Here is a 12714-nt window from a genome sequence, read left to right as displayed (position 1 = left end):
TTAACTCAGCTCTATGCGTTGGGAGTATAGTGTTAACCTGTTAGGGCTAGGGGGCAGTATTGACACGGCTGGATAAAAAACGTACCCGATTTAATCTGGTTACTACTCCTGCCCAGTAACTAGAATATGCATATAATTATTGGCTTTGGATAGAAAACACCCTAAAGTTTCTAAAACTGTTTGAATGGTGTCTGTGAGTATAACAGAACTCATATGGCAGGCCAAAACTATTTTAAAAGCTATTTTAAAATCGGACATATCGAGTGCATAGAGGAGTTCTGTATCTATAATTCTTAAAATAATTGTTATGCTTTTTGTGAACGTTTATCGTGAGTAATTTAGTAAATTCACCGGCAGTGTTCGGTGGGAATGCTAGTCACATGCTAGTCACATGCTAATGTAAAAAGCTGTTTTTTTATATAAATATGAACTTGATTGAACAAAACATGCATGTATTGTATAACATAATGTCCTAGGGTTGTCATCTGATGAAGATCATCAAAGGTTAGTGCTACATTTAGCTGTGGTTTGGGTTTATGTGACATTATATGCTAGCTTGAAAAATGGGTGTCTGATTATTTCTGGCTGGGTACTCTGCTGACATAATCTAATGTTTTGCTTTCGGTGTAAAGCCTTTTTGAAATCGGACAGTGTGGTTAGATTAACGAGAGTCTTATCTTTAAAATGGTGTAAAATAGTCATATTTTTGAAAAATTGAAGTAATAGCATATCTAAGGTATTTGAATAACGCGCCACAGGATTCAACTGGCTGTTGAGTAGGTGGGACGCAAGCGTCCCACCTAGCCCATAGAGGTTAACTCACCTCTATGTGTTGGGAGTATAGTGTTAACTCACCTCTATGCGTTGGGAGTATAGCGTTAACTCACCTCTATGCGTTGGGAGTATAGCGTTAACTCACCTCTATGCGTTGGGAGTATAGCGTTAACTCACCTCTATGCGTTGGGAGTATAGCGTTAACTCACCTCTATGCGTTGGGAGTATAGCGTTAACTCACCTCTATGCGTTGGGAGTATAGCGTTAACTCACCTCTATGCGTTGGGAGTATAGCGTTAACTCACCTCTATGGGTTGGGATTATAGCGTTAACTCACCTCTATGCGTTGGGAGTATAGCGTTAACTCACCTCTATGCGTTGGGAGTATAGCGTTAACTCACCTCTATGCGTTGGGAGTATAGCGTTAACTCACCTCTATGCGTTGTGAGTATAGCGTTAACTCACCTCTATGCGTTGGGAGTATAGCGTTAACTCACCTCTATGCGTTGGGAGTATAGCGTTAACTCACCTCTATGCGTTGGGAGTTGACCTTCTTGCCCTTCTTGTTCCAGTTGACCATGGGTTTGGGGTCACCTGACGCCTGGCACACAAATGAGGCCACACCCCCCGATACCCCGATCTGGTCCCCGGGGATCTTGGTGAACTTGGGTGCCGCTGAGATAGACAATTAAATTAAAACTTTACTTTCCTTGTATGGAAATTCTGCAGCCAGGAGTCCAAGACAATACAGCTCAGACAACAAACAGTAGACAGAGGGACAGAGGGACAGAGAGAGAGATATTATACATTATTAGAATGATGCTACTTAATACTTTCCCTGTGCACTATACATAAATCATGACAGGGCGTCCCCAAAGACAGACAGCTCTCACTGAAGAGATGCCAACAAGTCCAAAGCCGTGGACAGGAAGAGATTGACATGACATCACTGTGTCGTGATGGACTTGGTGATTGGCTGCTAAGTACAGTCCACTTCCTGGCTACCATTTAGAGGACATTACCAAGGACTTCCTGTGTGTCATCAATAAAATATGTGCTTCATCTTCACAGGAGCAGGTTTTTTCACTACCCCGGGGCATGCTACTCCACTATGCAGCACAGATTGTTAGAACACATGGGTGGGTAGTATGCCGGGGGTATTAAAAGGGGTCGCGGAAATTCACAGGAGATAATTGGCTTTAATGCAGGGATGGGCAACTTTGATGGGGTGGTAGCCACAAAAAAACTCATCATGAGGGGCCGCAGTGGCAGGTGGGTCTGCATAGTGCCTACCCACATCCATACCCATACATGCAGTCAGAGCCGGCCCTAGCCTTTTGGAGGCCTTAAGCAACATGTTGTTGCCCTTGTGCACCTTGTGTATTCTACTATTCTAATTCTCAGTTCAGAAAAACAATGTGGGGGGATGTATCTGCCAGTTACAAAAAAATACAATTTTGAGAGCAAGGATTTAGAGATTGCATACATTATGCATTTCATTCATACTATATACAGTATCTCTTTAACACTATATATAGTATCTCTTTAACACTATATACAGTATCTCTTTAACTTGAAGCTCCTTCTTATAAAGTATTATATTATAAAATGTTATATTGCCTAAGAAACATTCAGATAGCTCCAACTTATCAAACATATCAGCTGCTGTCTGTTTCTCTGGGAGCAAAAAACAATTTCCTTTTCTCTATACTGTATGCTTATTAGAAACGGCAAATAGAAATCAATTTCAGGCACAGAATCCATACATCTCCATTGTGCAAAAAATCCAATCTTGTCAAGCTACTTCATAAATGTTCATCTTCTCTCTCTCACACACACAGAGTTCTGTCTCTCTGTTTCTGTGGACTGTTACCATGGCAGCCAGCTTAACTCCTCCTCAGCTGCAGAATACGTTCTATCCATCAGGGTAAAGCCGGCCTAACCCTCACCATGGCAACCTCCCTCCCTCTCTCCCTCCTCCCTCTCTCCCTCCTCCCTCTCTCCATCACTGGGCCAGGTCTTGCTATGCTGATTTGGTTCTACTCTAGAGAGAAAGAGCAGCTGAAGAAACCACACCATCATCCCCCCCAAATCACTGACAGACAGAAAAGCACTATGGCTTTCCTCCCTCTGCAGCTAACTTCACACTTCAGTGAGTAACAGTCACACAGCAGCCAGCCTACCTCTGAGCTGCGAGGTAAAGTGCCTGAGCAGAAACCCAGAAACCTCAACAATACCTTGTCTAAAAAAACTGTGTATTTCTGTAGCCTTTCAACCATATACGGCACCATACACTGTTAGTTGTGAAGTGTTGCACTACTTTGCGGAGCTGTGTAAGGGGGTTGAATTCATATTCAACATCGGTTTACGTTTTTGCACTTTCGAAGAGGTGATTACTGGTGTGTTACTGCCACTGCAAACCAGAACCAATTCTATTTCTATGACCAATACTGGCCTCTGGCTGCATTCTGAACCAAGTTTGAGCCTTCGGTTCCGGTTCGATGGATCTATAATAAACCCAGACATACAGAACCAGTTGCACCACTGATTTTCCTTTGAATGCTATTGAATTCTATGAGGACACTCAAGAAGGTTGTCTGTCCCTTTACAAGCAGCGAGCCGAGTAGCCGTCACTCCTTCACTCCCTGGCTGACAGCAGGATATAATGATAGACTCTAATATCTCTGGCCTATCGTAATGAAACACCACAAGGCTATGATTATCTAATAGCAATGATAGGTAGGGGTAATGTGGAGATATGCGTCAGTAGGTAGCAGATGCGTGTTATAATATTATAATCACCCCCTCTACGGCTGCATGCAGGAAATTAGACCTGTCTGGACAAGTCTGACCAGATCAAACCATTCCACTGTAAATCCATGCCAATTACAGAAGTAGCCTATAACTATGTCCCAGGGTTGTTCCTGGTGAGGTTACACGGTCACGGAAAAGTCATAGTCCTAGCCATAACAATTAAGTATACAAACCAAAACAAATATTAACATAGGCGCTCCATAAGAGTTAGAAATAGGACTGCTATTTTGGGGCTGTTATTTGGGCCGCTATCTTCTTCGAGTCACAGAGCAACACTGCTAGAAGTGTTGACTGAAGTAAATAAGGTAACACCTCTAGATGTCTGTAAAATGGATATAGTATGTATAAGCTGGAAGTAGAAGCCTAAGTGTCGTTGTCCATTAGCTTACTCCAATTAGGGCAGGGGTGGTAGAGTGAGGGGGAAATATTACATTAAAATATGTAAAGAAATATATATACCTACAAAAACCCTTGAATGAGTAGGTGTCCAAACTTTGACTGGTACTGTATATATATATACCATACACATACTCTATCTTCACCTTTATCACGAGCCATATATATATATGACTTCCGTTAACACTTCCATAAAATGAGATGTGTTCTATGTTCCCCTGTCTCATTTAAGATCCATAAGACCAGACATATGAAGACATGATGCTTTGATAAAGGTGAAGATAGAGTATGTGCTGACGTGTGTTCACTGTTTATCAGTGCATTACAGATCTTGTTAAACACCTATCACTGCAAAAATAGACAGGTAGACAGGCAGATGGTCATCTGTGCACCTTCACCCCAACACCACGTCACCACTCACTGCAGCTAGCGCTGACCAACACAACTCACTGTCACAGCTGTCAGTCAGCAGAGAAGGAGAAAGAGGGAGGTAGAGAATGAGGGAGATAAAGAGAGAGAACAAAGATATAGAGAGATAGATACAGTAGAGGCACGGACAGCCATTTAGACAAACTGACAAACCTACACATAAATATCTCAACAAACATCATACCGATGGACAGACACATGAACTAACATACAGTATATCTGTAGTGTGTTACTTACCCACCGCCTCAGAGACGTTGGGCAGGGATGTGAGCACCAGCAGTGGCAGCAGCAGACAGGGGTGATAGAAGCAGAGTCCATACCCAGGACGAGTCGCCCTGGACTGGGCTACGGTTCCACCTGGCTTGGGGGGAACCATGGTACCTCCTGCGATAGGGGATGGAGGTGGGGGATGGGGGGGAAACTTCCCACAGCAGGGCTTGGCACTCTGAATAAACAAACAAACAAACAAATATAAACAAATATGTTCAAATACATATGAGGGAGAAAACATACTTTTGAAGAACAATTAACATAGCCGATGATGAAAGCAGACTAGGTCAGTTGAATGAAAAACCCTTTAAAGGTCAAGCAAGAACTGCATGTGTATACAGCACAGGAGGCTGCTGTAACCTTAATTGGGGAGGACAGGCTCATGGTAATGGCTGGTGCGGAATTGGTGGAATGGTATCAAATACATCAAACACACGGTTTCCATGTGTTTGATGCCATTCCAAATATTATTGTTCTGTATGTTACTATCCCAGTACAGACAAATTCAGCCTCTTCAGCCACTGCTGTAATAGCCTTTCTACTGGAACAGTTTCCCTCCACTGGCCACATAAACATAAAAGGTGTACACAGCAGTGGAGGCTGCTGAGGGGAGGACAGCTCATAATAATGGTTGGAACGGAGAGGATGGAAAGTGTTTGGTGTATTTGATACCATTCCACTGATTCCGCTCCAGCTATTACCACAAGCCCGTCCTCCCCAATGAAGCTGCCACCAACCTCCTGTGGTACACACATTCATAAAACCTCTGTGCCCCTAATAGGGAAACACTCAGTCAAAGAGGATATTAAAGCAGAAGGTGTGTTTGGCCATCCTGGCACCATGCAATATTCAATAAGAGTGTCCATTATGTTAGATGGTAAAGCCCCGCTATAATAGATGTCCTGTGGGTAATCCTAGTCCAGCCAGGGGGATTGGACCTGACTCCTCTGAGCTGGGGTGTTTCAGCCCTGACATGAGAGATTCAGCCCAGCTCTGCAGAAGCTCCCTGCCCAGGAGTCAATAACTCCTCTGGTCACATCTATCCCTCCCTCATTCCTTATCTGCACGACAGCATACTCACATTTTTCCCTGTTCAGAACTGATGGAACACACAGAGAGAGACACACAGAGAGTCACACAGAGAGAGACACAGAGAGACAGAGAGAGACAGACACATACAGATGATTAGACGAACACACACAGAGAGATATACAGAGAGACAGAGAGAGACAGACACATACAGATGATTAGAGGAACACACACAGAGAGACATACAGAGAGAGACACAGAGAGACAGAGAGAGACAGAGAGAGACAGACACATACAGATGATTAGAGGAACACAAACAGAGAGACATACAGAGAGACAGAGAGAGACAGACACATACAGATGATTAGAGGAACACACACACACACACACACACACACACACACACACACACACACACACACACACACACACACACACACACACACACACACACACACACACACACACGTCCTACACTTCCCAAAGTTATCAACAGTTTTCCACATCCAGTGAAAGGATTGACTGTGATCCTAATACAGAGACTTCCTACCATTCTGGAGGAGTGTTCCATATTAATATGTATATGGAATTATCCAGCTCTTATCAGACTGACGGGCTAATGACACATTCAAAATAATTAGCATCTGGCTCTATAACCCTGTTTGAGCTCTAAATATAACTAGTCTATAAACGGATCTGTCCATCTGACATATATTTCATGAAGCGCTACTTCCCTTCTTCCCTCTCTCTCTTATCTAGGCTCTGAGAGCACTTCCTAATAGATATGGAATAGAAAAGCTTTCAGGATTTACTTTTCAATTCAATAACCTAATAGCTGCAACCTAATCAGAGCTCATTCAAGTACCATTCCAGCAGCGCAATGAATTCTCCTCTTAAAGAAACTCAATTTATTGGCGAGCATCATCAGCATGATGCAGGGGATGATAAGGAGCAGATATATGCCTCATGTCCTCGTCAATGTGGGTCCTGTGTTGAACTGCTTGACTGGCAGAAACTGGGCTGGTTCTGCACGGTAGCATGGTAAAAGGGTTAGAGAAATTTCTGAGGAAATAAATTCATTTTGGAATGACTTCTTTCCCACTATTGCGAATTGGTCCTGATCTAATTACATCTTGAGTCACTCTAATCAAGCCCCTGTTCTGGTCTACCCTTCTCTCGTCTCATACCGTCTCCTCCTATATCCCTTCACCCTTCTAACTTTCTGTCTCTCTGTCTCCTGTCTCTCAGTCTCCTTACTGTCTGTACCTTGTCTCTCAGTCTCCTTACTGTCTGTACCTTGTCTCTCTGTCTCCTTACTGTCTGTACCTTGTCTCTCTGTCTCTCTGTCCCCTGTCTCTCTGTCTCCTGTCTCTCTGTCTCCTTACTGTCTGTACCTTGTCTCTCTGTCTCTCTGTCCCCTGTCTCTCTGTCTCCTGTCTCTCTGTCTCCTTACTGTCTGTACCTTGTCTCTCTGTCTCTCTGTCCCCTGTCTCTGTCTCCTGTCTCTGTCTCCTTACTGTCTGTACCTTGTCTCTCTGTCTCTCTGTCTCATGTCTCTATGTCTCCTGTCTCTCTGTCCCTTGTCTCTCTGTCCTCCATCTCCCCAGTATCTCTGTCTCTTGTCTCCTTACTGTCTGTACCTTGTCTCTCTGTCTCTCTGTCTTCCCAGTATCTCTGTCCCCTGTCTCTCTGTCCCCTGTCTCTCTGTCTCTATGTCTCCTGTCTCTATGTCTCCTGTCTCTCTGTCCTCCATCTCCCCAGTATCTCTGTCTCCTGTCTCTCTGTCTGTCTCTCTGTCTCCTGTCTCTCTGTCCCATCTCTCTTTCTCCTGTCTTTCGTCTCCTTGTCTCCCTATCCCCTGTATATCTGTCTCTCTGTCCCCTGTCTCTATGTCTCTTTACTGTCTGTACCTTGTCTCTCTGTCTATCTGTCTTCCCAGTATCTCTGTCTCCTTTCTCTCTGTCCCGTCTCTATGTCTCCTGTCTCTCTGTCTCCTTACTGTCTGTACCTTGTCTCTCTGTCTCTCTGTCTCTCTGTCCCCTGTCTCTATGTCTCCTGTCTCTATGTCTCCTGTCTCTCTGTCTCCTTACTGTCTGTACCTTGTCTCTCTGTCTCTCTGTCGTCTGTCTCCCCAGTATCTCTGTCTCCTGTCTCTCTGTCTCCTGTCTCTCTGTCTCCTGTCTCTCTGTCTCCTGTCTCTCTTTCTCCTGTCTTTCGTCTCCTTGTCTCCCTATCCCCTGTATATCTGTCCCTCTGTCCCCTGTCTCTATGTCTCCTTACTTTCTGTACCTTGTCTCTCTGTCGTCTGTCTTCCCAGTATCTCTGTCTCCTGTCTCTCTGTCCTCTGTCTCTATGTCTCCTGTCTCTATGTCTCCTGTCTCTCTGTCCCATTTCTCTGCCCTCTGTCTCTCTGTCCTCCATCTCCCCAGTATCTCTGTCCCCTGTCTCTCTTTCTCCTGTCTCTCTGTTTCCTGTCTTTCGTCTCGTCTCCCTGTCCCCTGTATATCTGTCTCTCTGCCCCCTGTCTACATGTCCCATCTCTATCTCTCTGTCCCATCTCTCCCTGTCTCACCACATCTCATCATCCTTAGCTCCGCCTTCCCTGTCCCCTGTCTCTCCATCTTGTAGTTAACCTGCTATCTAAACCCGTGATCCTTCCCTGTCCCCTGTCTCTCCATCTTGTAGTTAACCTGCTATCTAAACCCGTGATCCTTCCCTGTCCCCTGTCTCTCCATCTTGTAGTTAACCTGCTATCTAAACCCGTGATCCTTCCCTGTCCCCTGTCTCTCCATCTTGTAGTTAACCTGCTATCTAAACCCGTGATCCTTCCCTGTCCCCTGTCTCTCCATCTTGTAGTTAACCTGCTATCTAAACCCGTGATCCTTCCCTGTCCCCTGTCTCTCCATCTTGTAGTTAACCTGCTATCTAAACCCATGATCCTTCCCTGTCCCCTGTCTCTCCATCTTGTAATTAACCTGCTATCTAAACCCGTGATCCTTCCCTGTCCCCTGTCTCTCCATCTTGTAATTAACCTGCTATCTAAACCCGTGATCCTTCCCTGTCCCCTGTCTCTCCATCTTGTAATTAACCTGCTATCTAAACCCGTGATCCTTCCCTGTCCCCTGTCTCTCCATCTTGTAATTAACCTGCTATCTAAACCCGTGATCCTTCCCTGTCCCCTGTCTCTCCATCTTGTAGTTAACCTGCTATCTAAACCCGTGAACCTTCCCTGTCCCCTGTCTCTCCATCTTGTAGTTAACCTGCTATCTAAACCTGTGATCCTTCCCTGTCCCCTGTCTCTCCATCTTGTAGTTAACCTGCTATCTAAACCCGTGATCCTTCCCTGTCCCGTCTCTCCATCTTGTAGTTAACCTGCTATCTAAACCCGTGATCCTTCCCTGTCCCCTGTCTCTCCATCTTGTAGTTAACCTGCTATCTAAACCTGTGATCCTTCCCTGTCCCCTGTCTCTCCATCTTGTAGTTAACCTGCTATCTAAACCCGTGATCCTTCCCTGTCCCCTGTCTCTCCATCTTGTAATTAACCTGCTATCTAAACCCGTGATCCTTCCCTGTCCCCTGTCTCTCCATCTTGTAGTTAACCTGCTATCTAAACCCGTGATCCTTCCCTGTCCCCTGTCTCTCCATCTTGTAATTAACCTGCTATCTAAACCTGTGATCCTTCCCTGTCCCCTGTCTCTCCATCTTGTAATTAACCTGCTATCTAAACCCGTGATCCTTCCCTGTCCCCTGTCTCTCCATCTTGTAGTTAACCTGCTATCTAAATCCTTGATCCTTCTCTTTCACCACGACCCGTTCCACAGCTGCAACAGCTGCCCGACTGTCGTCCACTAACACAGTTAAACAAAGGGGCTTACAGTAAGTCTATCTGTGAATGGAGAAACAGTCCTAGCTACTGTACTGCAGGCCTTGCCAGGATCTGTCCTAACACTTGTTAATCCTCTAAAACCCATCTCTACTCCCACTGCATTGACCCTGTTGGCTGGCAGTCAGAATGGCATATTTGCCTCTGTGCTTTCATGCTCAACCCTGGCACACGTTCCTTTGAAGGATTTTGGCAATGATGCACTTTTCCACTTCCCCAGAGTCAGTTGAACTTGTGGATACCATTTGTATGTCTCTGCGTGCAGTTTGAAGGAAGTTGCTAAGTTGTGCTACCGCAATTACTAACTAACATTAGTGCAATGACTGGAAGTCTATGGGTATCTGCTCATGCTAGCAGATGCTTTCATGCTTTCTGCTCATGCTAGCAGATGCTTTCATGCTTTCTGCTCATGCTAGCAGATGCTTTCATGCTTTCTGCTCGTGCTAGCAGATGCCCATAGACTTCCAGTCATTGCACTAACACTAGTTAGAGGTAGTTTCACAAGCCAATGTTAAAACTTCCTTCATACTGGACACAGAAACATACAAATGGTATCCACAAGTTTCTGATTCTTGGGAAGTGGATAAAGGGCCTCATTAGTATCCCTTTAACTTATTCTCCAGCTAAGTATGTAGATATTACTGTACTGTACACAGCATATACTACATCAGCAGTACCATGCATCAGGGCCGTGTGTGTGTGTCCTTACCTCTGGGTGTTCCCTACAGCCCTGGCTGAGGCATCATGGCCTGCTCTGTGGAATCCTCAGTGTGACCATCCAGTGGACCTGCAACAACACAGGAAGGAGGAGATGAGTTAACAATACCTGAGGGTATGTGTGACCTCATAACGACACACACACACACACACACACACACACACACACACACACACACACACACACACACACACACACACACACACACACACACACACACACACACACACACACACACACACACACACAGCCTTTCTGTGAGCCCCACCCTGTTCAAGGCTAAGTTATTTTCAGTTTGCAAGATACCTCGTAAGGAATCTAACAGCAAATTAAGGGTAATTCATAGTAATGTCTCTATTATAATCCTAAGCATCACTTTCCTGTTCCACTGTTTGGTTTTTATCACCTCACCCTCCCCTGTACCCCACCCCTTCCTCTTACCCAGCATGCCTTGCACCACAGTCGGGCTGAGGCAGTCTCTACGGGCCCTGTCTCCATGACAACAAAGCAGCCAGTGAGACGTGAGATCACAGGCAGGATCTGTTTCTTTGGGTAGGTTTACGGCCATGCAGTAGCTGGGAGATAGCTAGCTACAGCAGTTAGTAGCTACAGGTGAGCAACCAGGAGGAGTGTCTTCAGACCAATACAGGTGAACAGAGTGATGAGGAGTGTCTTCAGACCAATACAGGTGAACAGAGTGATGAGGAGTGTCTTCAGACCAATACAGGTGAACAGACTGATGAGGAGTGTCTTCAGACCAATACAGGTGAACAGAGTGATGAGGAGTGTCTTCAGACCAATACAGGTGAACAGAGTGATGAGGAGTGTCTTCAGACCAATACAGGTGAACAGAGTGATGAGGAGTGTCTTCAGACCAATACAGGTGAACAGAGTGATGAGGAGTGTCTTCAGACCAATACAGGTGAACAGAGTGATGAGGAGTGTCTTCAGACCAATACAGGTGAACAGACTGATGAGGAGTGTCTTCAGACCAATACAGGTGAACAGAGTGATGAGGAGTGTCTTTAGACCAATACAGGTGAACAGACTGATGAGGAGTGTCTTCAGACCAATACAGGTAAACAGAGTGATGAGGAGTGTCTTCAGACCAATACAGGTGAACAGACTGATGAGGAGTGTCTTCAGACCAATACAGGTAAACAGAGTGATGAGGAGTGTCTTCAGACCAATACAGGTGAACAGAGTGATGAGGAGTGTCTTCAGACCAATACAGGTGAACAGAGTGATGAGGAGTGTCTTCAGACCAATACAGGTGAACAGAGTGATGAGGAGTGTCTTCAGACCAATACAGGTGAACAGAGTGATGAGGAGTGTCTTCAGACCAATACAGGTGAACAGAGTGATGAGGAGTGTCTTCAGACCAATACAGGTGAACAGAGTGATGAGGAGTGTCTTCAGACCAATACAGGTGAACAGACTGATGAGGAGTGTCTTCAGACCAATACAGGTGAACAGAGTGATGAGGAGTGTCTTCAGACCAATACAGGTGAACAGACTGATGAGGAGTGTCTTCAGACCAATACAGGTGAACAGACATGAGTTTAGTGATAGTAATCAGACTACACAAAATCACACACACACTGTAGTACACATGCACAAGGACACACAAACTGTTGGAGGGGGCTTTGCTTCCTACTGTAATATGTATACACATTGTGAATCTATTCATATACACACGCATGTATAGTTCCATACAGTTGCAATCCTTTTCAGCCCAGAAAATTTGTATTTTTGGGCTAGAGAAGCTCCTGTGGTGTGGTATAGAGACGGAGCTGCAGTAAGGCCAGGGAGAGGCTTCTGGAGCATCTAGACCCTAGACCCTGTTGGCAAAGAGATAGTCATTCACACATGCACGTACACACACACACACACACACACACACACACACACACACACACACACACACACACACACACACACACACACACACACACACACGGCAGATGGCAAAGCATCATGGGGTTCGACCGACACTCACTCTCAACCTCTCTCTCTCACACACACACACACACACACACACACACACACACACACACACACACACACACACACACACACACACACACACACACACACACACACACACACACACACACACACACACACACACACACACACACAGAGAGAGAGAGTAGCAGCCAGGGATGAGGCACGTCTTACCGCAGGCGGATGCTGCGTCAGCCTCGGTTACATTTTGTGCAGGGGAGCTGCTGTCTTTGTGTTCCTGTGATTCCCACTTCACAAGCCATCCAAGCCCTTCCTGACAAGACTACATAACCGTCAGTCTCCTAGCCGCCAGTCTCCTAGCCGCCAGTCTCCTAGCCGTCAGTCTCCTAGCAGGAGCACTGTTCACTCCACTGCATACCAACAAAGATACAGA

The 12714-nt window shown here is 45.5% G+C and overlaps 1 protein-coding gene across 16 annotated transcripts in view; it reads right to left on the bottom strand.

The window, feature by feature from the left end:
• Nucleotides 1-12714, bottom strand: part of LOC106569513 (receptor-type tyrosine-protein phosphatase S) — a 125981-nt gene that overhangs the window by 101492 nt on the left and 11775 nt on the right. For all 16 annotated transcript variants that reach the window (XM_045694333.1, XM_014140942.2, XM_045694339.1 and 13 more), the window contains exons 2-4: nucleotides 10305-10382; nucleotides 4651-4858; nucleotides 1304-1449 (exon numbers count right to left, since the gene is read on the bottom strand). In XM_045694333.1, the coding sequence (XP_045550289.1) occupies nucleotides 1304-1449; nucleotides 4651-4789 (285 nt within the window). In that variant the 5' untranslated portion in view covers nucleotides 4790-4858; nucleotides 10305-10382. The remainder of the gene's footprint in view (nucleotides 1-1303; nucleotides 1450-4650; nucleotides 4859-10304; nucleotides 10383-12714) is intronic.

The sequence above is a fragment of the Salmo salar genome, chromosome ssa14 (genome assembly GCF_905237065.1).
Source record: "Salmo salar chromosome ssa14, Ssal_v3.1, whole genome shotgun sequence".
In the NCBI taxonomy this organism is placed as follows: domain Eukaryota; kingdom Metazoa; phylum Chordata; class Actinopteri; order Salmoniformes; family Salmonidae; genus Salmo; species Salmo salar.
The sequence above is the reverse complement of the archived record's forward strand: the minus strand, read 5'-3'. Positions and strand labels throughout refer to the sequence as shown.